At 44.5% G+C, this 26,260-nt stretch overlaps 1 protein-coding gene across 4 annotated transcripts in view; it reads left to right on the forward strand.

The window, feature by feature from the left end:
- Positions 1-3,018: 3,018 nt before the first annotated feature.
- Positions 3,019-26,260, forward strand: part of smarca4a (SWI/SNF related BAF chromatin remodeling complex subunit ATPase 4a) — a 34,409-nt gene continuing 11,167 nt past the window's right edge. The window contains exons 1-11 of one of the 4 annotated variants that reach the window (XM_029728088.1): positions 3,019-3,052; positions 8,143-8,415; positions 8,603-8,738; positions 9,410-9,583; positions 22,489-22,734; positions 22,945-23,043; positions 23,326-23,882; positions 24,684-24,857; positions 24,971-25,147; positions 25,307-25,357; positions 25,978-26,108. In XM_029728088.1, the coding sequence (XP_029583948.1) occupies positions 8,185-8,415; positions 8,603-8,738; positions 9,410-9,583; positions 22,489-22,734; positions 22,945-23,043; positions 23,326-23,882; positions 24,684-24,857; positions 24,971-25,147; positions 25,307-25,357; positions 25,978-26,108 (1,976 nt within the window). In that variant the 5' untranslated portion in view covers positions 3,019-3,052; positions 8,143-8,184. Of the gene's footprint in view, positions 3,053-8,142; positions 8,416-8,602; positions 8,739-9,409; positions 9,584-15,509; positions 15,693-21,052; positions 21,311-21,493; positions 21,630-22,308; positions 22,735-22,944; positions 23,044-23,325; positions 23,883-24,683; positions 24,858-24,970; positions 25,148-25,306; positions 25,358-25,977; positions 26,109-26,260 lie in introns of those variants that run through there. The other 3 variants (XM_029728087.1, XM_029728090.1, XM_029728089.1) reach the window with 3 other exon arrangements.

Genomic DNA, 26,260 nt, shown 5'->3' on the forward strand with positions numbered 1-26,260 from the left:
CATAAAAGTGTACCCATTGGGGTCTCTTTGATGCTGCAGATTGGGTGTCTGAACCTCCTTCCTCCTGTTAGGGGCAGTGTGGGATGGGACGGGGGTGTTTGGAGGAGCATTGTCGGAAAGTGCTCCCCTTTCCTCCACCTTATGGCCCTTGTGCCCACCATAGTGGCTTTTGAAATAGGAAAGAGAGGATTTCAACAGACATCTAGGTAAACAAAGTCTCAACAGAACTTATGCAGCTTTGCTGTATGCCATGACAAAGAACTCCTCATTAATCAATTCTGTATTTAAAAGGTTTTTTAATCTGTAATGCATTTACACAAATATATGTAGTGTTTCTCTGGTACATTTTCACAATAACCACTGAGCTAAATCTATTAGTTTTACCACCACCTACAGCTACAGACTGCATAATGGTGTGGGGAGAAAGAGAGCGACAGACTGTCCCTTACCTTGAGTAGCCTGAGTAGCCAGGAGCATGAGTAACAAGGTGACACACAAAGCCATCAGGAGACCCATCACACGGTGTCTCCAAAGTTGGGTGGACAACCAGCGGAGGAGGGTCATCTCCTTTCTGTGGCCCACCCGAAACACTTTCCTCTGGAACCTTCTTCCCTCCTACCATAGTAAATAGGCTCTGGGACTTTGACGGTGAGACTGGGTTCCGGAGCTTAAAGAAACAGAGAGACCTGACCTCACCCTCTAAACTCGCTCAGCGAGATGTCATGCAGCCAGCCAGTAACTCTCCAGCCAAGAAGCCATGATTGAGTTTTTGACTTACGTAAGATCTGAGAATGTCTATTCTCAAGCTTTGCTGCTGTAAACAGTCATGTAAGGTGCAACTGCAATATGACAAGGCTAATGTCCTTATTCACATGTTAAGACCAGCAATCACTGTTTTTGTATATAAGGGATGCTAAAAACTAAAAGCTAAATTGGACAAGAGACAAGGACATTAAGGAAAACAAATAAATTAGATACAATTAAAATAAATAAGAACAGAAAATTCCCCAACACAAAGAATAGTAAAACCACCTAGGCCTAAATCAAGGTGTGCAACAATGAAAATGTATTTTAAGAATAGCCTACACATCTACAAACAAGTTAATGACACCCTTGTTTTTATGGTATTTCACTATTGTCTGATATGAATGTGTGTGATATGACTGTGGCAAACACATTGACAGTGCTATTCATTGAAAGGAAGGGTCTGATGCTGGTGTAACAGTGTAGGTTCCGTCCCTCTCTTCGCCCCAACCCGGGCTCGAACCAGGGACCCTTGCACACATCAACAACTGACACCCACCGAAGCATCGTTACCCATCGCGCCACAAAAAAACCCTACTTCAAGTCTCAGAGCGAGTGACGTCACTGATTGAAACGCTATTAGCGCGCACCACCGCTAACTAACTAGCCATTTCACATCGGTTACACTGGAGGGGGCGTTGCTTTCCTCACCAACCCTTAATGTGCATTTTCATTCAATTGATTAAAATGCTACATGTCAAGATACTATTGGCTCATAATAAAACCGGTGATAAATGGGTAAACCTTACCCTCCTGTGAGCAGGCCATGTTCATTACAAAAACGTTGCAGATAGAAATGCCATGACTAGAGCAGACCTGATTCTATACACTAAAGAGGTAGCTATGTTTGTTCTACATCATACATTTCTATCTGAACGTTGGCCAAAATTTTGAATGGAACAAGCTACAACAAACACTCAAACTGGACAGTTTTATCTCAATCTCTTCATTCAAAGACTCAATCATGGACACTTACTGACAGTTGTGGCTGCTTTGTGTGATGTATTGTTGTCTCTACCTTCTTGCCCTTTGTGCTGTTGTCTGTGCCCAATAATGTTTGTACCATGTTTTGTGCTGCTACAATGTTGTGTTGTCATGTGTTGCTGTCTTAGATCTCCCTTTATGTAGTGTTGTCTCTCTTGTTGTGATGTGGGTTTTGTCCTATATTTATATTGTACTTATTTGGTATTTTTAATCCCAGGGCCCGTCCCCGCAGGAGGCCTTTTGGTAGACCGTCATTGTAAATAAGATTTTTTTCTTAACTGACTTGCCTAGTTAAGGGTTAAATAAAACCATTTAAAAAGATTTGTCCTGATGAACGCGGTTCCAGTGGTGCGCGACTTCAGGATTTTTGGAGTCGACTCCGAATCCTGTGATTGGAGTCGAAATGAATCGCCACTTACTCGACTCCGACTCTTGTAGTTGGAGTCGACTCTTGCTCAACTCCAAAAACACGCTGAAACGGATGCACACACACATACGCACCACATTATTGCAGTCCTACTAGGAAGATAGTGTGTTTTTGGTCTTCGGTCTGTTGCGTGTAGAATAGCTCAGCCTACTCATTGATAGCCCTTTCGTGAATTTGCGCGTGACATTACAAGGCAAGCAATTGTGAAATACAGCTTTGCAATAGCCTACATATTTTGATTACCGATGCACAGTTCTGCCTGCTGGCGGACATGCCTGGCTGTGCCCCTCCCATCTCCCCCTCGCTCTTTCTTTGCGGTGAAAGATGCGAGAGTTTGTGTTCTACGGGAAATTGTTTCCTCCATTGCAAAAATACTGAATCTTAGGAGTCGAAGCTTGACACTAAGAAAAGGGAGTCGACAGGCAAGGAGTCGAGGAATCGATAATCCACCACTACCCAGTTCTCTCCGTGGTTCTATCTAGTCCCTATGCATTTAATTTCAATAACCTGTATTATCATATTTTGTTTGACTGTAAAGTGGACTGGTACATATTCCAAACTACAAAACAGCACCTTTGGTTGTGGTTATTAAACGAGTCAATATAGCTAGTGTTGATAACGTTCAATGTTTTTTTGACATTGCATTTTTCTATCTGAATAAAATGTCCATGTAAACAGAGCTCAATTGCTATTATTATTGTCAATGACTACTATCAACAATGATGCCTCATGACCTTATTTTACTACATGTAATAATGCTGTTCTATAATAATTTGTACACCCATCCCCCACGTCGGCATACTTCGAAAGGACCTACTCGCGAAGGGTGATTTCAATGTAAGTCAGATTCAGGTGTTTTATTTTCAATACTTCGTCGATGTTATCCCTGTTCAGATTAATGATACGTAATTTCACTTTCTGATACCTTTTGGTTATCGTTGGGTTGGGAAGGAACGGTAGTCAGGACCGACATTACTCGTCTGTCTCTGCAGACAGTGGCGGCAGACTGAAATTAATACATGTTTTTGGTAAATGTATATAGTTAGCAGGGGTACGGGATGCGGGTTGGATCAATCAACTGAAATATATATATATATATATATTTTTACTCTTGCCGCATCTCTAAAGTCAGCAAAACAACGTCATTCGCACCATACATTTTGTTAAGACAGCATGGTCGGCTAGCAGAGACCATACCATTAGCTAACGTTGGCCAACTGTCTGGCAGTGTTCCAGATTATTCGCATTTATTATGTTGAAAACATTTTTTTTAAATGTAGCCCATCACATGGGTGAATTGTTTCTGACCTCGAACAAATATAGCGTGCTACTATGTGGTAAACGGAGCTAACGGAGGTTGTTTTGCTGCTAGCTAGCTTTCGAGTCAAGCTATGCTAGCTATACACCACATTAGGTGCCTCACGCGCTGCAATACTGTCCATCTCTGAGAGTTTTGAAAGTGTTAACGGCCTCGATGACCGATAAGGAGTTACGATTATCTTTGGTAAGGGAAAATGTTTGGGGTGATCATACTTGAAGAGCGAGCGGGGAATGGCGTCCTAGATTTATCAGGTGACATATACTTGGATTATGGAGGACTAATGGAAGGAGAAGGTGAGTTTGAAGTGGTCAAAAGGGGAGATGGTTTGTTGAAGAATGGTAGAAAGTGTGATCTGTACACCGGATCGAAGACAGGAGAAATGAAAGTGAATGAGGGCGAAGTATCAGGTGGTAGATGTGGTGAGTTCTCGGAGCCCGAGGATTACACGGAGGGTCAGGATAAAGATGAGTCTGTGACCGTAGGAGTGAAATTAGGGAAAAGTGGACCCTTGCCTTTTGGCTGATCCATTTGTGGTTTCAGGGTGGGTGAAAATGGAGTTGGGTGCTGTGGAATCGGTTTAGGTAACCTGAAGTGGTCTTGTGATTGCGTTTCTGTTGGTCAGAAGAAGCAGGCGCTTGGCGTCAAACGTCTGGGGACAGGATATGTGAATAGTTTTGCTCTCAAGTATAGGGCGCCATTAAAAGGAGGGTTGCGGTAAATGTGAAAGTGGACCACCTGAAGCCAGGGGAAGATTCCCGGTGTTTGTGATGCTCTTCGTTTGGTGCGACGCAGACTGTGTGGCTTGAGTGGAGAAACAGAAGAGTTGTTGTGTTCTTTTGATTCTGAGTCTGCCCGGCAGAGTGATGTTATATCAGTTATCCCTGTCTGAGCTTTGGTACCGAATACATTACGATGTTAACGTTACAGGTGTGTCAAGCTAATGGGCATGTGGCAGCAGAAGGGCATGAGACAAAGGTATATGTAGCGTTGGTGGATTTTGGTTGAGAGAATGCCAAGAGTGTGCAAAGCTGTCAAGGCAAAAGGTGGCTACTTTGAAGAATCTAAAAATATATATATATTTTGATTTGTTTAACTTTTTGTTGTTGTTGGTTACAACATGATTCAATATGTGTTAATTCATAGTTTTGATGTCTTCACTATTATTCCACAATGTAGAAAATAGTAAAAAAATTAAGAAAAACCCTTGAATGAGTAGGTGTGTCTAGAGTTGCACATTATGGGGAATATTCAGAGGTGGATACTTTCCTTGGGAATTAATGGGAATATGCAAATTAATATTAATACCATTTAAATGTACATGTTTTTTGCATTGGATATATTTACCATATATGGAGACAAACATAAACCTTTTAACTTATCATATGTAGACATAATTGCAAATGATTAAATCCTTCCAATATAAATAATAATAAAATAAAATGTTAGGAATTGAACTTTAATTAAATGAGTTGACTCTTCACTGGATGAACAACAAGACAAAGGGAATATTGAATGATCCCAATGATCCATCGCATCTCCCAAAAACGTTTTCAACATACATCTTTAAAATGAAACTAAAGCTTTGGTTGTCTTCCTCTCAGGCTTCCATGTCTTCTCCCTGGACCTCCTCAATGTCCACCTCTTGAACATCAGACTCTGAGGGCTCATCTTCACTGTCACTTTCCAACCTTGTTGAGGATGGCTCATTGTCAGGCTCAAAAAGCCTCAAATTTGCCTGGATGGCCACCAATTTTTCAACCCATGTATTGGTCAGCCTGTTGCGTGCTTTGTTGTGTGTGTTTCCAAACAAGGACCAGTTGCGCTCTGAGGCGGCGGCTGTTGGTGGGATTTGGAGGATAATGGAAGCAACAGGGGAAAGAGCCTCAGATCCACAAAGTCCCTTCCACCAGGTGGCTGATGAGATATGTTGGCACGACTGCCATATTGCATCTCCATCCCAAAGCCCTTGCTTTCACCAGACTGCAGGCCAAGGTGGCGAGACACTGTAGTGATGACACCATAGGCCTTGTTGATCTCTGCACCAGACAGGACGCTCTTGGCAGCATACATGTACGCTGCGGCGTGTATGGGCTTCAGGCAGAAGTCTTCATGCTTTTTGATGTATTTCAGAACTGCAGTTTCCTCTGCTTGGAGCAACAGTGAAGTGGGCAGGGCAGTACGGATTTCTTCTCTTACATCTGCAAGTCTGAACATCAGACAGGATGGCATTGTTTCCCTCAATCCGCGCAATGGCTACTGCTATATGTTTCAGGAGTTTCAGGCTGCTTACCACTCTCTTCCAAAATACATCATCCAGGAGGATCCTCTTGATGGGGCTGTCCATATCGGCAGACTGTGATATGGCCATTTTTTTGGAGAGACTCCTTCCCCTCCAGGAGACTGTTAAACATGATGACAACACCAACCCAACGGCTGTTGCTGAGCAGCTTCAATGTGGTGCTCTTATTCTTCTCACTTTGCTTGGTGAGATAGATTGCTGCTATAACTTGATGACCCTTCACATGCCTAACCATTTCCCTGGCTCTCTTGTAGAGTGTATCCATTGTTTTCAGTGCCATGATGTCCTTGAGGAGCAGATTCAATGCATGATCAGCTCAGCCAATGGGTGTGATGTGAGGGTAGGACTCCTCCACTTTAGACCAAGCAGCCTTCATGTTTTCAGCATTGTCTGTCACCAGTGCAAATACCTTCTGTGGTCCAAGGTCATTGATGACAGCTCATCTGCAATGTAGAGTCCCATGTAGCTCAGTTGGTAGAGCATGGTGTTTGCAACGCCAGGGTTGTGGGTTCGATTCCCACGGGGGACCAGTATGGAGAAAAAATGTATGAAATGTATGCATTCACTACTGTAAGTCGCTCTGGATAAGAGCGTCTGCTAAATGACTAAAATGTAAATGTAGAGACTGGTGTGTGTGTGTGTGTTGTGTCTGTGCTCTTGTAGAATACTGGTTGAGGGGTGGAGATGATGTAGTTAATTATTCCTTGGCCACGAACATTCAACCACCCATCAGAGATTATTGCAATACAGTCTGCTTCTCTCTATGCTTTGCTTGATCTTGACTTGAACTCTGTTGAACTCTGCATCCAGCAAATGAGTAGATTAAGCATGTCTGGTTGGAGGGGTGTATGCTGGGCGAAGAACATTCAGAAATCTCTTCCAATACATATTATCTGTGAGCATCAGAGGTGAACCAGTTGCATACACAGCTCGAGCAAGACATTCATCAGCATTTCTCTGACTACGTTCTTCCATTGAGTCAAAAAAACTTCTGATTCCAGGAGGATCATGAGCTGTTGCTATCGATAAGGTGTCTGATTCATCATTTTCACCTTGAATAGAAGTAGAGGGACTTTTGTCAGAGGTTGCTTGTTGTGAGCGCTGAGGGAACTTTATGCACTTGGCCAGACGATTCTGCATCTTTGTTGCATTCTTCATATTATTTGGCACAGTATTTGCAAATGTACACAACTTTTCCTTCTACATTAGCTGCAGTGAAATGTCTCCACACATCAGATGGTGCCCATGGCATTTTCCTGTAAAGATTAGAAAACAATTATAAAAAAATAAACAAATACAATTCCATGTACAGATAAATAGTTAAGCAGTTAGATTAAACAATTCCTTTTATAAGATAAATGTTTTAAAATGAAACATGTATGTGTAACCGATGTGAAATGGCTAGTTAGTTAGCGGTGGTGCGCGTTAATAGCATTTCAATCAGTGACGTCACTCGCTCTGAGACTTGAAGTAGGGTTTCCCCTTGCGTTGCAAGGGCCGTGGCTTTTGTGGCGCGATGGGTAACGGTGCTTCGTGGGGTGTCAGTTGTTGATGTGTGCAAGGGTCCCTGGTTCGAGCCCGGGTTGGGGCGAAGAGAGGGACGGAACCTACACCGTTACATATGGAAACAGGTGAATTAACACTCCTCAGTTAGCAGGCTCAAGCAAGCTAAATCCCACATGGTAGCAAAAACTAACTAGTAGAAATTGTTAACAAGTTAGAAATGATTTAAACACACTTTTCTGTAGGCTACAATTTACTAGTTAACAACAACAAAAAATATTGTAATCAAAACTTACCAGAAAGCATGTAGTCCTTAACTCAGACAGTGTAGTAGTGTGGGCTGAATAGCATCTCATTAGTGTGCAAGATCTTGAGAATCAGCTGTACATGTGATGGAAGAATGCACTGTGCATGCAGAGGGTTGCAATTCCATTGAATTGGGGATAGGTTAACCAAAATATGCCACAAGACCTAGAATTGCCTTATGTGTATCCCACAAAAAAGGTTCACTGTTTTAAGCTAACTTTTTTTGATGAATTTAAGCAAAATTACCCAAATTCCAGGGCTTAACTTCCCAGGAAAAAATTCAGGAAATTTACCAGAAAGTTTCCAACCCTTTGCAACCCTAGGTACAGCCAACTAATGCAAAATTGTCAAAATGATACAATATATCGTCAACAGTATCCTGATATGTAACGTATCAATCCCCCCCATCACTAGTACACAGTAAATTTTACTCCCCACTGCTGGGTTGGTTTGTTGTAAATAGTGGTCAGTATCTCATCTGTCATTTGTCCTCTGCAGAGTGGAGCTTGGTGCTGTCACATTCTCGGACTCACCTGAGAAATGTCCACCCCGGACCCCCCCATGGGAGGGACGCCTCGGCTGGGCCCGTCTCCAGGGCTGGGCCCGTCTCCAGGGCCGGGCACGTCTCCAGGAGCCATGGGCCCCAGCTCTTCCCCAGGCTCTGCTCATAGCATGATGGGACCCAGCCCAGGTCCACCAGCCTCTGGACACTCCCACACACAACAGGGGCCCTCAGGATATCCTCAGGAGAATATGCATCAGATGCACAAAGTAAGACAGAAAATGGGCATATCCATAACTGTAATGTATGTCAAATGTCTGCTATGGTCTGCGGTACCATTTTATGATACTTTTTTTGCATTCATCTATTCTTCCTTTACTGTACATAAGAAATGTATGTGCTATCTAAGTAGGACATGCTTATGTCAATGTATTCATGTGTGTTGTCTTCTCCCAGCCTATGGAAGGCATGCATGAGAAGGGCATGTCTGATGACCCTCGCTATGGACAGATGAAGAGCATGGGCATGAGAGCAGGTGGAGGCCACATTGGAATGGGACCCCCTCCTAGCCCCATGGACCAACATTCCCAAGGTACCATACCATGGGGTACTGATTAGATTGGATAGAGGAAACATTGACTCTGTTTTTGAAGGAGCTTTACACAAAAGGTTAACTTATTAGCTTTCCATATGATCTAAATATGGTGATTATGATTTTAGAGTTAAGCACAATTGTTTTTAAAGCTGATTACCTGAAAAGAGAATGCTAACTCGTGTAGACTTGTCTGCACTTGTACTGTGAACTCAACCAGCTAGTTTCTCCTCTTTCACTTCTGTCGTTTTGTTGGGTAGCGTGAGCAGCAGACGCTCAGTGGAGGGGCGGGGCATGAGGCTTCCCCTTTCAGACAATGCCAGTGGCAGCTGTCTGCTACAAAACTACTCAGTCACCAAGGAGAGAAGGACAGGGAGACAGAGGGGCTGTTGAAATACTGTAACACAGGAGAGGATGTTTTTCTGTTGACTCTTCTATCCTGTATTGACTGGTGTGACAGAGGACGGGGCTCAGCTGTAATGTGTGCATGTCTGTTAGAGACTGATTTGTAAAGTGTTTGTATCGCCAGTCCAGCTCATAATCATAATACCAGTCTGGATTTGGTTAACATTTCTCCTGGTCTGTTAGCATCCATTTCGCCACCATTTCATGCCCTACCATTCCCAGGGAAGATGACTTTTCTCACCTGTGCTGTTGTCTCTCCTCCCCAGGCTACCCCTCTCCACTGGGGGTTTCTGAGCACTCTCCCAGCCCTGTGCCAGCCAACGGCCCTCCCCCCAGCCCCATGATGCACTCTTGCCCAGGTGTCCCCATGGAGGGTGGTGACCTCCGGGCCATGGGCCAGCAGAGCCTCGGTGGTGTCCTGAGTGGTGGTTCTGTGCCAGGTGGGGTTGGGCCTGGTGGACCCACCCCCTTCAACCAAAACCAGCTGCACCAGCTCAGGGCCCAGATCATGGCCTACAAGATGCTGGCTCGCAGCCAGCCCCTGCCAGACCACCTGCAGATGGCTGTGCAGGGCAAGAGGCCCATGCCAGGGATGCAGCAGCAGCCAGGGATGCCCAACATGCCCCCTTCCTCTGGGCCTGGGGCGGGGCCTGGACAGCCACCAGCAAACTACAACAGACCACTTGGTGAGGGGGGGAATGTACAAGGTTATGCTACAGTCTGTCAATGAGTTTGAATTTGAATGCTGAACAGGGACACCTGGTGGTGAAACTTGAACACATGTTTTCAGTTCAGGCACCATTTTCTACGTTAACTAGACTTCAGTAGGCATGAATGCCCAGGTAGTGTATGATCATATCTAATGTCATCTTGCAGGAATGGTGGGCCCAAACATGCCTCCTCCAGGACCCTCAGGTGTTCCCCCTGGTATGCAGGGCCAGCCCACCAATGGACTCCCTAAACAATGGCCCGAAGGTGAGCCTCCTCTTGACACCTGGGTAGTGATTTACCTGTGTGTGAGAGGGCACTAGTCTGTAGTGTTTTTAGTCCATGTTCTTCTATTTCCTGTACTGATAATTTCACCAGACCTATCACAAGGGTAGGCCGTCATTGTAAATAAGAATTTGTTCTAAACTGACATGCCTAGTTAAATACAAATTAAACAAGGAATACGTGCATATTAAACAGATAATAATTGCACCAAAACACTGTGGAATCAATGGTAGAACTAATAACTCTTTCAATGCCATTTATTCTAGGGCCCATGGTGAATGCTGCTGCTCCATCCAGTGCCCCCCAGAAGCTGATTCCCCCTCAGCCCACTGGCAGACCCTCCCCTGCTCCCCCCTCCGTGCCCCCTGCTGCCTCCCCGGTCATGCCCCCTGAGACCCAGTCCCCTGGGCAGCCCCCCCAGCCTCCACCCATGGTGCTGCACCAGAAACAGAACCACATCACACCCATCCAGAAGCCCCGTGGCCTGGACCCAGTGGAGATCCTCCAGGAGAGAGAGTACAGGCTACAGGCTCGAGTGCTGAGGCGCGTAGCGAGTAAAAATCATCTGTCCTCCATTCCAACACTCACTACCGAGTTTCAAACTGCCTCTGGAAGCAACGTCAGCACAAGAACTGTTCGTCGGGAGCTTCATGAAATGGGTTTCCATGGCCGAGCAGCCGCACACAAGCCTAAGATTACCATGCGCAATGCCAAGCGTCGGCTGGAGTGGTGTAAAGCTCGCCGCCATTGGACTCTGGAGCATTGGAAACGCGTTCTCTGGAGTGATGAATCACGCTTCACTATCTGGCAGTCCGACGGACGAATCTGGCTTTGGCGGATGCCAGGAGAAAGCTACCTGACCGAATGCATAGTGCCAACTATAAAGTTTGGTGGAGGAGGAATAATGGTCTGGGGATGTTTTTCATGGTTCGGGTTAGGCCCCTTAGTTCCAGTGAAGGGAAATCTTAACGCTACAGAATACAATGACATTCTAGACGATTCTGTGCTTCCAACTTTGTGGCAACAGTTTGGGGAAGGCCCTTTCCTGTTTCAGCATGACAATGGCCCCATGCACAAAGCGAGGTCCATACAAAAATGGTTTACTGAGATTGGTGTGGAAAAACTTGACTGGCCTGCACAGAGCCCTGACCTCAACCCCATCGAACACCTTTGGGATGAATTGGAACGCAGACTGCGAGCCAGGCCTAATCGCCCAACATCAGTGCCCGATCTCACTAATGCTCTTATGGCTGAATGGAAGCAAGTCCCCGCAGCAATGTTCCAAAATCTAGTGGAAAGCCTTCCCAGAAGAGTTGAGGCTGTTATAGCAGCAAAGGGGGGACCAACTCCATATTAATGCCCATGATTTTTGGAATGATATGTTCAAAGAGCAGGTGTCCACATACTTTTGGTCATGTAGTCTACACAATTTGTTTTGGCAGGGGGTTAGATGAGCTCAAATGTTGCAGATAGATTGTGGCTTCTATCAGTGTAAATATCTGCATCAGTTTAGACACACCTACTTGTTCCAGAGTTTTTCTTTATTTTTTACTATTTTCTACATTGTAGAATAATAGTATAGACTTAAACTATGAAATAACATATGGAATCATGTAGTAACCAATAAAGTGTTAAACAAATCAAAATATATTTTATATTTGAGATTCTTCAAAGTAGCCACCCTTTGCCTTGATGACAGCTTTTTACACTCTTGGCATTCTCTCAACCAGCTTCATGAGATAGTCACCTGAAATGCATTTCAATTAACAGGTGTGCCTTGATAAAGTTAATTTGTGGAATTTATTTCCTTCTTAATGCGCTTGAGCCAATCAGTTGTGTTGTGACAAGGTCGGGGTGGTATAGAGAAGATAGCCCTATTTGGTAAAATACCAAGTCCTTATTATGGTAAGAACAGCTCGATAAGCAAAGAGAAACAATAGACCATATTTACTTTAAGACATGAAGGTCAATCAATCTGGAAAATGTCAAGAACTTTGAACGTTTCTTTAAGTGCAGTTGCAAAAACCATCAAGTGCTATGATGAAACTGGCTCTCATGAGGACCGCCACAGGAAAGGAAGACCCAGAGGTACCTCTGATGCAGAGGATACGTTCATTACAGTTACCAGCCTCAAAAATCCGCAATTAACTGCACCTCAGATTGCAGCCCATATAAATGCTTCACAGAGTTCAAGTAACAGACATCTCAACATCAACTGTTCAGAGGAGACAGCGTGAATCAGATCTTCATGGTCAAACTGCTGCAAATAATTTGTTTTGAGTTTAACACTTTTTTGGTTACTACATGATTTCATGTGTTATTTCATAGTTTTGATGTCTTCACTATTATTCTACAATGAATAGTAAAAATAAAGAAAAACCCTTGAATGAGTAGGTGTGTCCAAGCTTTTGACAGATATATATATATATATAACATTTTTGTTATATATATTGTCCATTTATTATTTTCCCATAACCCTACCACCCCTCCCCTAATTGGATTAAACTAATGGACAACAACATTTAGGCTTCTACTTACAGCTTATACATACTATATCCTGTAAATTTTACAGACACAGTACATTTTACTTTAGTTATCAGTCCCACCCTTCAGCTCCTCAACCCCTCCCATCCATCTCTGAGCACCATCCAGTTTTGATGTCTATTTGCCATATTTTTCAACTGTACTGTGATGTTTCACAAAAGTTCAGAAGCTTTCTATTCTCATAGTTTCAACAGATTGTAAATTAAATATAAACATTTTTGCTAATAGTATTATTGATTGATTGATTGATTAACTGATTTTTCAAATCACCCAGCAGTGCTACTTGCAGAGTGAGATCCAGGTAAATGTCGCAGTTTTTCTATGGAGCCAGATAGCTGCCAAAAGGTTGAACGTAAGTCTCTTTAGGATTGTAAGAAAATCCATACATAAATTGTATGGATTGTAAGAAAAGCCATGCATAAAATGTAAATGTGAAATTTAATCTGTGAACATAGAAACATCATGTTACGATTACGGACTAACATTTTAGGCTTGAACAAATCTTGTGTTGTAATTCTGACATACAATAATACCTTTCAGAGTTTTGGCAGTTTCATCTCACCGTCAAAAAAAACGTACACCAAACGGCCTGTGAGGAGTGCTACACGAACAAGCATAACACAGTGTAAAAAATAAATAAATGGAAGCCGGAGAAACCGGAAAGAGTTATCCTGCACGTTTTCAAGTTAAAAGTCTCTATTACTCCTCAGTTGAGTTTACTTCACATTTCAGTAGCTAATGTAATGGATGTGTTTGCCAGCGCAAGTCTAGATAACACTAGCTGTATTATGCCTACAACAGTGAAGTTTGTCAGCTAGGTGAATCTACAGCATGGGCATATCTCTGGGTGACGTGGACATCCCCATGCATGCACCTTATCAACATATGAATAATTAGTACTGCACCATCCCATTCTCTGTCTGCAATCATAACCAGTAGTATATACCAGGAATAATGAAACAGATGTTTGGTGAATCTATGAATTATGTATGACCACTGGAGCCTTTGCCATTCAATATATATATATTTTTTAAATATTTTGACATTTATTTAATCACTCAATCTTGCCAAAGCATAAATGTAAAATAATTTGACATGATTTATATGAATTGGGTCATGAACATATGGCCTTTAAAATGAGCAAGGGAGAGGTTAAACGTAGGCTAAGTCTAGCATGATCTTATTCCCACACTTTACAATAACTTAAGTAGTCTCCGTGTAGGCTATTCCCTCCATTGTGAAACTGCTGCCCAGTTGAAGAGCTTGTGATCTCCATGCAATACCACAGCACTATGCGCCTTCGGAAAAGCACCCCTCAGCCTCAGAAGATGCCCTTCTGGAGGCATGCAGCCATAGTCATTATACCCTAATGTAGGCCTATTTGCCTACCAGCCAAATAAAGTACAGAGCATGCACGATGTGTGCAACTCATTCCAACATTTAATTCATCCTTCATTCAGTTCAGTCAGTCAGTATGTCATCCATTCTGTTTATGGTCTGAGTTGCAATAGGAACTAAATCAAAGAGAATAGAACAGTCTTATGTTTGTTTATTGAAATCCATGTGTGTATTCAAAAGCATCTAAATTCTCAAGTTGCCTATCATTTTAATAATTCAATGTTTAATTTAGGCCTATCCAAATAGAACAATGGGCCATCAACATGTAGGCATTGCAATGTAGGCTATCATTTTGGTACTGGTGTCTTGCAGAATAATTGTAGGATTCTATTTGTGTTTTATTACAGTTTTTATTATAGGCCTTCCCTTAAAAAGAGACCCTAGCTCACAGGCCTCTAAATATAGCTTCTAAATACATTTTAAACAAAATAGTTGAAGAAGCACATGCAGTGGCTGATAGGGAAAACAGATCTGGCAGTAAGAATAGGCTATAGATAGTCTTGACCATTTGGGACCCCTTGGCTATTCCGCTCAAGACAGGTTATAGCCAACACTTAATATTTTGTTTTGTCTCGTTATTTGATATGGATATAGCCTCTGTGTGATGGGGTTGTGCAATGCAAATGGCTATAACAAGCCTACATACAGATTGGAATTCGCAAATACAACAGTCAAAATGCCTAATATAAAGCCTAGAGTCCGTGCTCCCAAATACTGGAAAAAGTGTGATTCATTAGGTTACATGATCACTACAGTAGCCCCATGTGGCTATAAAAATAAATTGTGTCCATTAAATAACACATATTTAGATAGTGGAATAGGCCTAAATCATGTTTACTTTCTATTTTGCAGCTCAGGGGTTATTCTAGACAAGGCTCTTCTGTGTCTTTATAGTATCATTCTCGCACAAGTCATTTACTGAAGGCCCAGGCCAATACTACGCAATCTACTGAGTGGCGAGACTGAGCGGCGCAGCGGTCTAAGGCACTACATCTCAGTGCTAGAGGCGTCACTACAGACACCCTGGTTCAAATCCAGGCTGTATCACAACCGGCTGTGATTGGGAGTCCCATAGGGTGGCACAATAGGCCCAGTGTCGTCCAGGTTTGGCCGTCATTGTAAATAAGAATTTGTTCTTAACTGACTTGCCTAGTTAAATAAAAAAAAGTTAGTGTTGATATCGGCAAACGCTTTTTTGACATTGCACATTTTATTCAGGCAGAAAAATGTATGTAAACGGAGCTCAATTTATTTCATTGTTACTGTCAATGACTACTATAAACAAGGATCCCTCATCTTATTTTACTACATGTAATAGCGCTGTTCTATAATAACTTGTACACCCATCCCCCACGTCGACATACTTCGCCCGCATTCTTCTCTGCAATGGGGCCTAAACTGGGCATGCGTTGATTTTCCAGTCGTTCATGGGGGATGAACGTGTAGGGCGGGCGCTCTTGTATCACGGTTGCTGTAGTGAAGGCCGTTCCTTGGCGATACAATCAGACGAGAAGTGGGGGTGGTGAGAGAAAAAATGCTAACAGGCTAGGTCGCTCTTTGTTTCTGGCTAGCGTTGGAAATCGAAGGGACCTATCGGCGAAAGGTGATTTCAGTGTAAGTCAGATGCAAAAGTTGTATTTTTAAGACTTCGTCGATGGTATCCTTATTCAGATTATTGATACGTAATTTCAGTTTCTTTCTTTTGTTTATCGTTGGAAGGAACGTTAGCCTCTAGACCGACATTTATTAGTATTGTCTGCAATGCAGACTGGCGGCAGAGTGAAATGAATGAATTGTGTTTTTTGTAAATGTAACTGTCTAACTAGAGCGGGGGTACGGGATGCAGGTTGGATCAATCAACTGAAATGATTATTTAACTTTTACTTTCTTGCTGCATCTCAAGTCAGCGAAATAACCCAATTCTCACAATACATTTTGTTACGACAGCATGTTCGGCTAGTAGAGACTGAACCAGCTAACGTTAGCCAACTGTCTGGCAGTGTTGCTTAGTTTTTTTAGTTTTCATTTTATACACATGTATTATGTAGCTAGAAAACAATGTTTGTTAGCTCATCACATGAGTGAATGGTTTCTAACCTGTGTTGTAAACGGAACTGAGTTACTATACATAGCTAGCTTTCTAGCCAAGTCAAGCTATGCTAACTACACCGTACACCACATTAGCTTAGCATCCGTTAACTGTTTTTTTATAACGTTGGTTAGTTCACTTCTATAACAAAATATTTAGCAAGTCGTTAACGAAGTCTTTAATTAATTAATTAGCTAAGTAACGTAATTCAATTGCTACGATTACCAACTGCAACCGGCAACTATGTCCCACTAGCTAGCTAAATATCCGTGTTTTACTAAAGCTAGCTAGCTTAAGTCAAGTCGCCGGTAGCAGGGTTTACAGTACCAAGCTACTACTGTCTCACCAAAGAGAATGCATCTCTCCTTGGACATAACTGTTAACATAACAATATCTAGTGAGGAGGAACGACAATAGATTCCACTCTCAATCGTTTAAATAGTTAGCTATAACGTTACTCGTCTCACTAACATGAATGTCATGATGTCGACAACTTTACCCACACATCATGGTTGCTGTTTACCTTTTATGTTGTTTATTCTGTCGGGAGTGTATGGGGGTCCTTTTTATGAATGTAGCTGCTGCTGGGCAGCATCATCGGAATCACCTCGTCTGAGAGTAAGGTTTCCAAGCAAGAACTCTCCTCATTCTGTCAATCGCCACACTGAAAAAAAATATTTAGTCATTTGAGCATATTTCTGTCCAACTATCTATGTGCAATTATTATATTTGAGGAAAGCAATTATTAATAAAAGTATACCATTTATAATTTATTTGTGATATGGGTTGTATTATCGAAGGCGGGCCACTTTATGTAATCATCCAGAGGTCTTTAGGTAGGCCTGTACAAACTGAAGATGAACAGAACATTGGTGTCTTTCAACAAATCAAATGCTTCATAATGAACAGATGTCGACTAACTTCCCAACAATGTAGAGAAGAATATAAAAATAATGAGGAATAGCCAAAGTAACGATAACATGGCTATATACACAGGGTACCCGTACCGAGTCGATGTGCAGCGGTATGAGGGATTTGAGGTAGATGGCTATGTACAAATAGGTAGGGGTAAAGTGACTAGGCAACAGGATAAATAATAAGCAGTAGCAGCAGTGTATATGATGAGTCGGAGTTAGTGCTGCCAATGACTGGAACAAACTACAAAAATCTCTGAAACTGGAAACACTTATCTCCCTCACTAGCTTTAAGCACCAGTTGTCAGAACAGATCACTGCACCTGTACATAGCCCATCTATAATTTAGCCCAAACAACTACCTCTTCCCCTACTGTATTTATTTTGCTCCTTTGCACCCCATTATTTCTATTTCTACTTTGCACTTTCTTCCACTACAAATCTACCATTCCAGTGTTTTACTTGCTATATTGTAATTACTTTGCCACCATGGCCTTTTTTGCCTTTACCTCCCTTATCTCACCTCATTTGCTCACATTGTATATAGACTTAATTTTCTACTCTATTGTATGTATGTATGACTGTATGTTTTGTTTTACTCCATGTGTAACTCTGTTGTTGTATGTGTCGAACTGCTTTGTTTTATCTTGGCCAGGTCGCAATTGAAAATGAGAACTTGTTCTCAACTTGCCTACCTGGCTAAATAAAGGTTAAATAAATAAATAAAAGTGCTGAAGGGGGTCAATGCAGACTGTCTGTCTGTGTAGCTATTTGGTTAACTATTTAGCAGTCTTATGGCTTGGGGGTAGAAACTGTTAAGGGTCCTGTTGGTTCCAGACTTGGCATGTTTGTACCGCTTCCTGTGCAGTAGCAGAAAGAACAGTCTATGACTTGGGTGGCTGGAGTCTGACAATTTCTAGGGTCTTCCTCTGACCCTGCCTGGTATAGAGGTCATGGAATTCAGTGATGTCGGCCCCTGTGATGTACTGTGCCTTACGCACTACCCTTTGTTTTGCCTTGCATTTGGATGCCAAGTGATGATGCAGCCAGTCAAGATGCTCTCAATGGTGCAGCAGTATAACTTTTTGAGGATCTGAGGGCCCTTGCCAAATCTTTTCAGCCTCCTGTGGGGGAAGAGGCATTGTCGTGCCTTCTTCGGGACTGTGTTGGTGTGTGTGGACCATATTCATTCTTTAATGGAGTTGTGCACGGCCATGCAGTCTTGGCTGAACAGGGAGTATGGGGGGGACTAAGCCCACACCCCTGGGGAGGGGGGGGGGGGGGCGGCGGCATGTTGAGTCAGTGCGGCGGATGTGTTGTTGCCTACGCTCATACTTGTGTCTTAAGTTGAGAATGCTTGGGCTAATATCTTGACAAAATGAGCCACCCTTTGACTGAAGCAGAAACTGGCTTTCAAATAAACTAACTCAGGCGATGTGTGAGCTGTGCTTTCAGGTTCTACCAGTCTAGTGTCTCATTTTCTAATCCTACTTGTGTATATTTGTGCCAGCCGTGCATATTAACACAAAACATACTCAAATGACTACAAAAAGGCTATCTTGAGAATTGGATCCTGTTATTCAGACCAACTGGTGTATTTTGGGTCATTTGGGCACATCCGAGAACCCAAAGCTCAGAGAACACAAAGTCCATGTGTGGATGATGGCTAGTGAGGGAAAAAAGTATTTGATCCCCTGCTGGTTTTGTACGTTTGCCCACTGACAAAGAAATGTTCAGTCTATAATTTTAATGGTAGGTTTATTTGAACAGTGAGAGACAGAACAACAAAAAAATCCAGAAAAACATGCCAAAAATGTTATAAATTGATTTGCATTTTAATGAGGGAAATAAGTATTTGACCCCCTCTCAATCAGAAAGATTTCTGGCTCCCAGGTGTCTTTTATTCAGGTAACGAGCTGAGATTAGGAACACACTCTTAAAGGGAGCGCTCCTAATCTCAGTTTGTTACCTGTATAAAAGACACCTGTCCACAGAAGCAATCAATCAGATTCTAAACTCTCCACCATGGCCAAGACCAAAGAGCTCTCCAAGGATGTCAGGGACAAGATTGTAAACCTACACAAGGCTGGAATGGGCTACAAGACCATCACCAAGCAGCTTGGTGAGAAGGTGACAACAGTTGGTGCGATTATTCGCAAATTGAAGAAACACAAAAGAACTGTCAATATCCCTCGGCCTGGGGCTCCATGCAAGATACCACCTCGTGGAGTTGCAATGATCATGAGAATGGTGAGGAATCAGCCCAGAACTACACGGGAGGATCTTGTCAATGATCTCAAGGCAGCTGGGACCATAGTCACCAAGAAAACAATTGGTAACACACTACGCCGTGAAGGACTGAAATCCTGCAGCGCCCGCAAGGTCCCCCTGCTCAAGAAAGCAGACATACATGCCCGTCTGAAGTTTGCCAATGAACATCTGAATGATTCAGAGGACAACTGGTGAAAGTGTTGTGGTCAGATGAGACCAAAATGGAGCTCTTTGGCACGAACTCAACTCGCCGCGTTTGGAGGAGGAGGAGGAATGCTGCCTATGACCCCAAGAACGCCATCCCCACCATCAAACATTGAGGTGGAAACATTATGCTTTGGGAGTGTTTTTCTGCTAAGGGGACAGGACAACTTCACCGCATCAAAGGGACGATGGATGGGGCCATGTACCGTAAAATCTTGGGTGAGAACCTCCTTCCCTCAGCCAGGGCATTGAAAATGGATCGTGGATGGGTATTCCAGCATGACAATTACCCAAAACACACGGCTAAGGCAACAAAGGAGTGGCTCAAGAAGAAGCAGATTAAGGTCCTGGAGTGGCCTAGCCAGTCTCCAGACCTTAATCCCATAGAAAATATGTGGAGGGAGCTGAAGGTTCGAGTTGCCAAACGTCAGCCTGGAAACCTTAATGACTTGGAGAAGATCTGCAAAGAGGAGTGGGACAAAATCCCTCCTGAGATGTGTGCAAACCTGGTGGCCAACTACAAGAATCGTCTGACCTCTGATTGCCAACAAGGGTTTGGCCACCAAGTCATGTTTTGCAGAGGGGTCAAATAATTATTTCCCTCAATAAAATGCAAATCGTTTTATAACATTTTTGACATGCGTTTTTCTGGATTTTTTTGTTCTTATTCTGTCCCTCACTGTTTAAATAAACCTACCATAAAAATTATAGACTGATCATTTCTTTGTCAGTGGGCAAACGTACAAAATCAGCAGGGGATCAAATACTTTTTTCCCTCACTGTACATAGAGATCATCTGGTATGCACTAGGGCTGGGAATTGCCATGGACCTCACGATACGATATCACGATACTTAGGTGCCGATACAATATTTATTGTGTTTCTCATGATTCTATAGACCCTTTTACAGTACATGAAACACTAGCGTTACACAGAGATGCGCGTGACTTGGCTGCAGTAAGAATTTGTTGCCATCTGCGCCCATTCAACATAACGTAAATCTCTGCTTTCATACGCTTACAATGATGTTTTGATTCTTGCTTGAAAAGTCGCTAAGATTATATTTGGTTGTCGTCTTGGCAAAATAACTATTTTGGATGCATCAATTGTTAGCTAGAATCCTAACGCTCATTGATAAATGCTGTAGCAAGAGCTAGCCAAAGAGCCATTTTACTGGTTGACGTTGAAGTATTTAAGTATAATGCAGTTGATTTGTGATAATTACACATATTATATTAAGCAGGATATTCATACGTGCCTTAAAATTCAATTATAATACCATATGTCTGCTGCAGAGGGACAAGTCATGTTTTTGATCAGTCATGGAAATAAAATTGCAACAAAAAAAGCCTCCCTATTTAAAAAGATAATGGAAAACAAGCTATGAAGGAAAACCACTGGAGATTTGGTGCAGGTACAACCAACTAACGCAAACAAATATTGCGAAATTGTCAACAACAATTTGCTCAGTATCATCTGTTATTTGTCCTCTGCAGAGTGGAGCTTGGTGCTGTCACATTCTCAGACTCAGCTGAGAGATGTCCACCCCAGACCCCCCCATGGGAGGGACGCCTCGGCCGGGCCCCTCCCCAGGCCCGGGGCCTTCTCCAGGAGCCATGATGGGCCCCAGCTCTTCCCCGGGCTCTGCTCATAGCATGATGGGACCCAGCCCAGGTCCACCAGCCTCTGGACACTCCCACACACAACAGGGGCCCTCAGGATATCCTCAGGAGAATATGCATCAGATGCACAAAGTAAGACAGAAAATGGGCATATAACTGTAATGTATGTCAAATGTCTGCTATGGTCTGCGGTACCATTTTATGATACTTTTTTTGCATTCATCTATTCTTCCTTTACTGTACATAAGAAATGTATGTGCTATCTAAGTAGGACATGCTTATGTCAATGTATTCATGTGTGTTGTCTTCTCCCAGCCTATGGAAGGCATGCATGAGAAGGGCATGTCTGATGACCCTCGCTATGGACAGATGAAGAGCATGGGCATGAGAGCAGGTGGAGGCCACATTGGAATGGGACCCCCTCCTAGCCCCATGGACCAACATTCCCAAGGTACCATACCATGGGGTACTGATTAGATTGGATAGAGGAAACATTGACTCTGTTATTGAAGGAGCTTTACACAAAAGGTTAACTTAATAGCTTTCCATATTTTCTAAATATGGTGATTAGGATTTTAGACTTAAGCACAATTGTCTTTAAAGACAATTTCAGGAAAAGAGGAACTGTGAACGCTAACTCGTGTAGATTTGTGTGCACTTGTACTGTGAACTCAACCAGCTAGTTTCTCCTCTTTCACTTCTGTCGTTTTGTTGGGTAGCGTGAGCAGCAGACGCTCAGTGGAGGGGCGGGGCATGAGGCTTCCCCTTTCAGACAATGCCTGTGGCAGCTGTCTGCTACAAAACTACTCAGTCACCAAGGAGAGAAGGACAGGGAGACAGAGGGGCTGTTGAAATACTGTAACACAGGAGAGGATGTTTTTCTGTTGACTCTTCTATCCTGTATTGACTGGTGTGACAGAGGACGGGGCTCAGCTGTAATGTGTGCATGTCTGTTAGAGACTGATTTGTAAAGTGTTTGTATCGCCAGTCCAGCTCATAATCATAATACCAGTCTGGATTTGGTTAACATTTCTCCTGGTCTGTTAGCATCCATTTCGCCACCATTTCATGCCCTACCATTCCCAGGGAAGATGACTTTTCTCACCTGTGCTGTTGTCTCTCCTCCCCAGGCTACCCCTCTCCACTGGGGGGTTCTGAGCACTCTCCCAGCCCTGTGCCAGCCAATGGCCCTCCCCCCGGCCCCATGATGCCCTCTGGCCCAGGTGTCCCTATGGAGGGCGGTGACCCTCAGTCCATGGGCCAGCAGAACCGCGTTGGGGTCCCAGGTCCGAGTGGTGGTTCTGGGCCAGGTGGGGTTGGGCCTGGTGGACCCACCCCCTTCAACCAAAACCAGCTGCACCAGCTCAGGGCCCAGATCATGGCCTACAAGATGCTGGCTCGCAGCCAGCCCCTGCCAGACCACCTGCAGATGGCTGTGCAGGGCAAGAGGCCCATGCCAGGGATGCAGCAGCAGCCAGGGATGCCCAACATGCCCCCTTCCTCTGGGCCTGGGGCGGGGCCTGGACAGCCACCAGCAAACTACAACAGACCACTTGGTGAGGGGGGAATGTACAAGGTTATGCTACAGTCTGTCAATGAGTTTGAATTTGAATGCTGAACAGGGACACCTGGTGGTGAAACTTGAACACATGTTTTCAGTTCAGGCACCATTTTCTACGTTAACTAGACTTCATTAGGGGATGTCTGTGAGTGTGAATGGCCAGGCAGTATCTGATCATATCTAATGTCATCTCGTCATCTTGCAGGAATGGTGGGCCCAAACATGCCTCCTCCAGGACCCTCAGGTGTTCCCCCTGGTATGCAGGGCCAGCCCACCAATGGACCCCCTAAACAATGGCCCGAAGGTGAGCCTCCTCTTGACACCTGGGCAGTGATTTACCTGTGTGTGAGAGGGCACTAGTCTGTAGTGTTTTTAGTCCATGTTCTTCTCTTTCCTGTGCTGATCATTTCACCAGACCTATCACAAGGGTAGTCGGTCATTGTAAATAAGAATTTGTTCTTAACTGACTTGCCTAGTTAAATAAAAATTAAACAAGTAATACACACATATTGAACAGATAATCATTGCACCAAAACACTCTGTGGGATGGTAGAACTAATAACTCTTTCAATGCCATATGTTCTAGGGCCTATGGTGAATGCTGCTGCTCCATCCAGTGCCCCCCAGAAGCTGATTCCCCCTCAGCCCACTGGCAGACCCTCCCCTGCTCCCCCCTCCGTGCCGCCTGCTGCCTCCCCGGTCATGCCCCCCCAGACCCAGTCCCCTGGGCAGCCCCCCCAGCCTCCACCCATGGTGCTGCACCAGAAACAGAACCGCATCACGCCCATCCAGAAGCCCCGTGGCCTGGACCCAGTGGAGATCCTCCAGGAGAGAGAGTACAGGCTGCAGGCTCGTATCACCCACCGTATCCAGGAGCTGGAGCATCTACCAGGGTCTCTGGCCGGAGACCTGCGCACCAAAGCCAACATTGAGCTCAAGGCCCTGAGGCTGCTAAATTTCCAGAGACAGCTGCGTCAGGAGGTAGTGGTGTGTATGCGTCGTGACACGGCCCTGGAGACGGCCCTCAACGCTAAGGCCTACAAGCGCAGCAAGCGGCAGTCCCTCCGCGAGGCCCGCATCACAGAGAAACTGGAGAAGCAACAGAAGATTGAACAGGAGCGCAAACGACGCCAGAAACACCAGGTACACAGAGGGGTCGGGACAGAAACGCCAGGTACACAGAGGGGTCGGGACAGAAACGCCAGGTACACAGAGGGGTCGGGACAGAAACGCCAGGTACACAGAGGGGTCGGGACAGAAACGCCAGGTACACAGAGGGGTCGGGACAGAAACGCCAGGTACACAGAGGGGTCGGGACAGAAACGCCAGGTACACAGAGGGGTCGGGACAGAAACGCCAGGTACACAGAGGGGTCGGGACAGAAACGCCAGGTACACAGAGGGGTCGGGACAGAAACGCCAGGTACACAGAGGGGTCGGGACAGAAACGCCAGGTACACAGAGGGGTCGGGACAGAAACGCCAGGTACACAGAGGGGTCGGGACAGAAACGCCAGGTACACAGAGGGGTCGGGACAGAAACGCCAGGTACACAGAGGGGTCGGGACAGAAACGCCAGGTACACAGAGGGGTCGGGACAGAAACGCCAGGTACACAGAGGGGTCGGGACAGAAACGCCAGGTACACAGAGGGGTCGGGACAGAAACGCCAGGTACACAGAGGGGTCGGGACAGAAACGCCAGGTACACAGAGGGGTCGGGACAGAAACGCCAGGTACACAGAGGGGTCGGGACAGAAACGCCAGGTACACAGAGGGGTCGGGACAGAAACGCCAGGTACACAGAGGGGTCGGGACAGAAACGCCAGGTACACAGAGGGGTCGGGACTAAAGTTCACAACCTAGATGTCAGGTGAGCCTCACATTCTTGTAAGACCTCCAGTGCGTCGTGTTGTAGAGACACTAATATTCTGAGGTTTTTGTATAGGAATACCTTAACAGCATCCTGCAGCATGCTAAAGACTTCAAGGAGTACCACCGCTCCATCACAGCCAAGCTCCAGAAGGCCACCAAAGCTGTGGCCACGTACCACGCCAACACTGAGCGCGAGCAGAAGAAGGAGAACGAGCGCATTGAGAAGGAGAGAATGAGGAGGCTGATGGTGAGTGACCACACAGCTGCGTGCTCATTTACACACACTATTAAACATCCATAGATCTACTCTCACACCCAGTGCCTCTAACACCTGTCGTCAATGTGTGTGTCCTTCCCTAGGCTGAAGATGAGGAGGGCTACCGTAAGCTCATTGACCAGAAGAAAGACAAGCGTCTGGCCTACCTGCTGCAGCAGACAGACGAGTACGTGGCCAACCTCACCGATCTGGTCAGAGCCCACAAGGCTGATCAGGCCTTAAAGGACAAGAAGAAGAAGAAAAAGAAGAAGAAGAAGAAGGTGAGGAATGAGTCAAGGACAAATGTTGGAACTTCAGAAAGATGCACTTTCATTTGTTGTATTGTGTTACCTTGTGTTTTACTGCGATATGCAGCCCCTTGTGTTTCCGTTGTTGAGCCTGTCATTGCAATATGAGAAACTGATGTTCATGTTCCCTAGAAGCCAGATAGTGGGGAGGGCCAGCCTCCTGCCCTGGGACCCGACGGAGAGGTGAGTTTCAGATCCCAGTGAAATATTTGGTCCGATAAAATCCAGACAATTTCCCCCCCCAAGATTTTTTTACAAAGTCATCTTCTCTGCCATCAGTTCATGAAGAACAATATAATGAACGAATGTAAGCCCCATCACTCAACATTTTTAACTAATAGGCCATTTTCATGCCTGGTAATAGGCCCTTTTCATGTCTGATAATGTCTGGCCTTCCCTGTGGCTCAGTTGGTAGAGCATGGTGTTTGCAACGCCAGGGTTGTGGGTTCGATTCCCACGGGGGGCCAGTATGAAGGAAAAAAAGAAGAGATAAAAAGTATGAAATGTATGCATGCACTACTGTGAATATCGCTCTGGATAAGAGCGTCTGCTAAATGATTAAAATGTAAATGGTAATGGGCCATTTTCATGTCTGGTAATAGGCCCTTTTCATGTCTGGTAATAGGCCATTTGCCTCATGATGTGTTAATAAGGAACTGAAAAGTAGCATTGTTTCCAGGCTCCCTGTTTTTCACAAGGCCACAGGAATACTTGTTTAATTTACCATGAAATGATCATATTGACAGGTAATATATCATACAGTTTCCAGTCAATTTCTCACTCACTCCCTCTTGCACTCTCAGCCTCTGGATGAGACCAGTCAGATGAGTGACCTGCCTGTGAAGGTGATCCATGTAGACAGTGGGAAGATCCTGACGGGGCTGGACGCGCCCCGGGCTGGCCAGCTGGACACCTGGCTGGAGATGAACCCTGGGTCAGTTAAACACAGCTAGCTAGAAGACACGCTTGTTTACCCAGACTGTGGGAATAATGAGGACACGAGAGCCTGAGGAATATGAAATACCATTTTCCTTTGGAAACGATCAACATTGTACAATTCTAAATGCCTTTCACACTGTTGCTTAG

This window comes from Salmo trutta, chromosome 32 (assembly GCF_901001165.1).
Source record: "Salmo trutta chromosome 32, fSalTru1.1, whole genome shotgun sequence".
Taxonomy (NCBI): Eukaryota; Metazoa; Chordata; class Actinopteri; order Salmoniformes; family Salmonidae; genus Salmo; species Salmo trutta.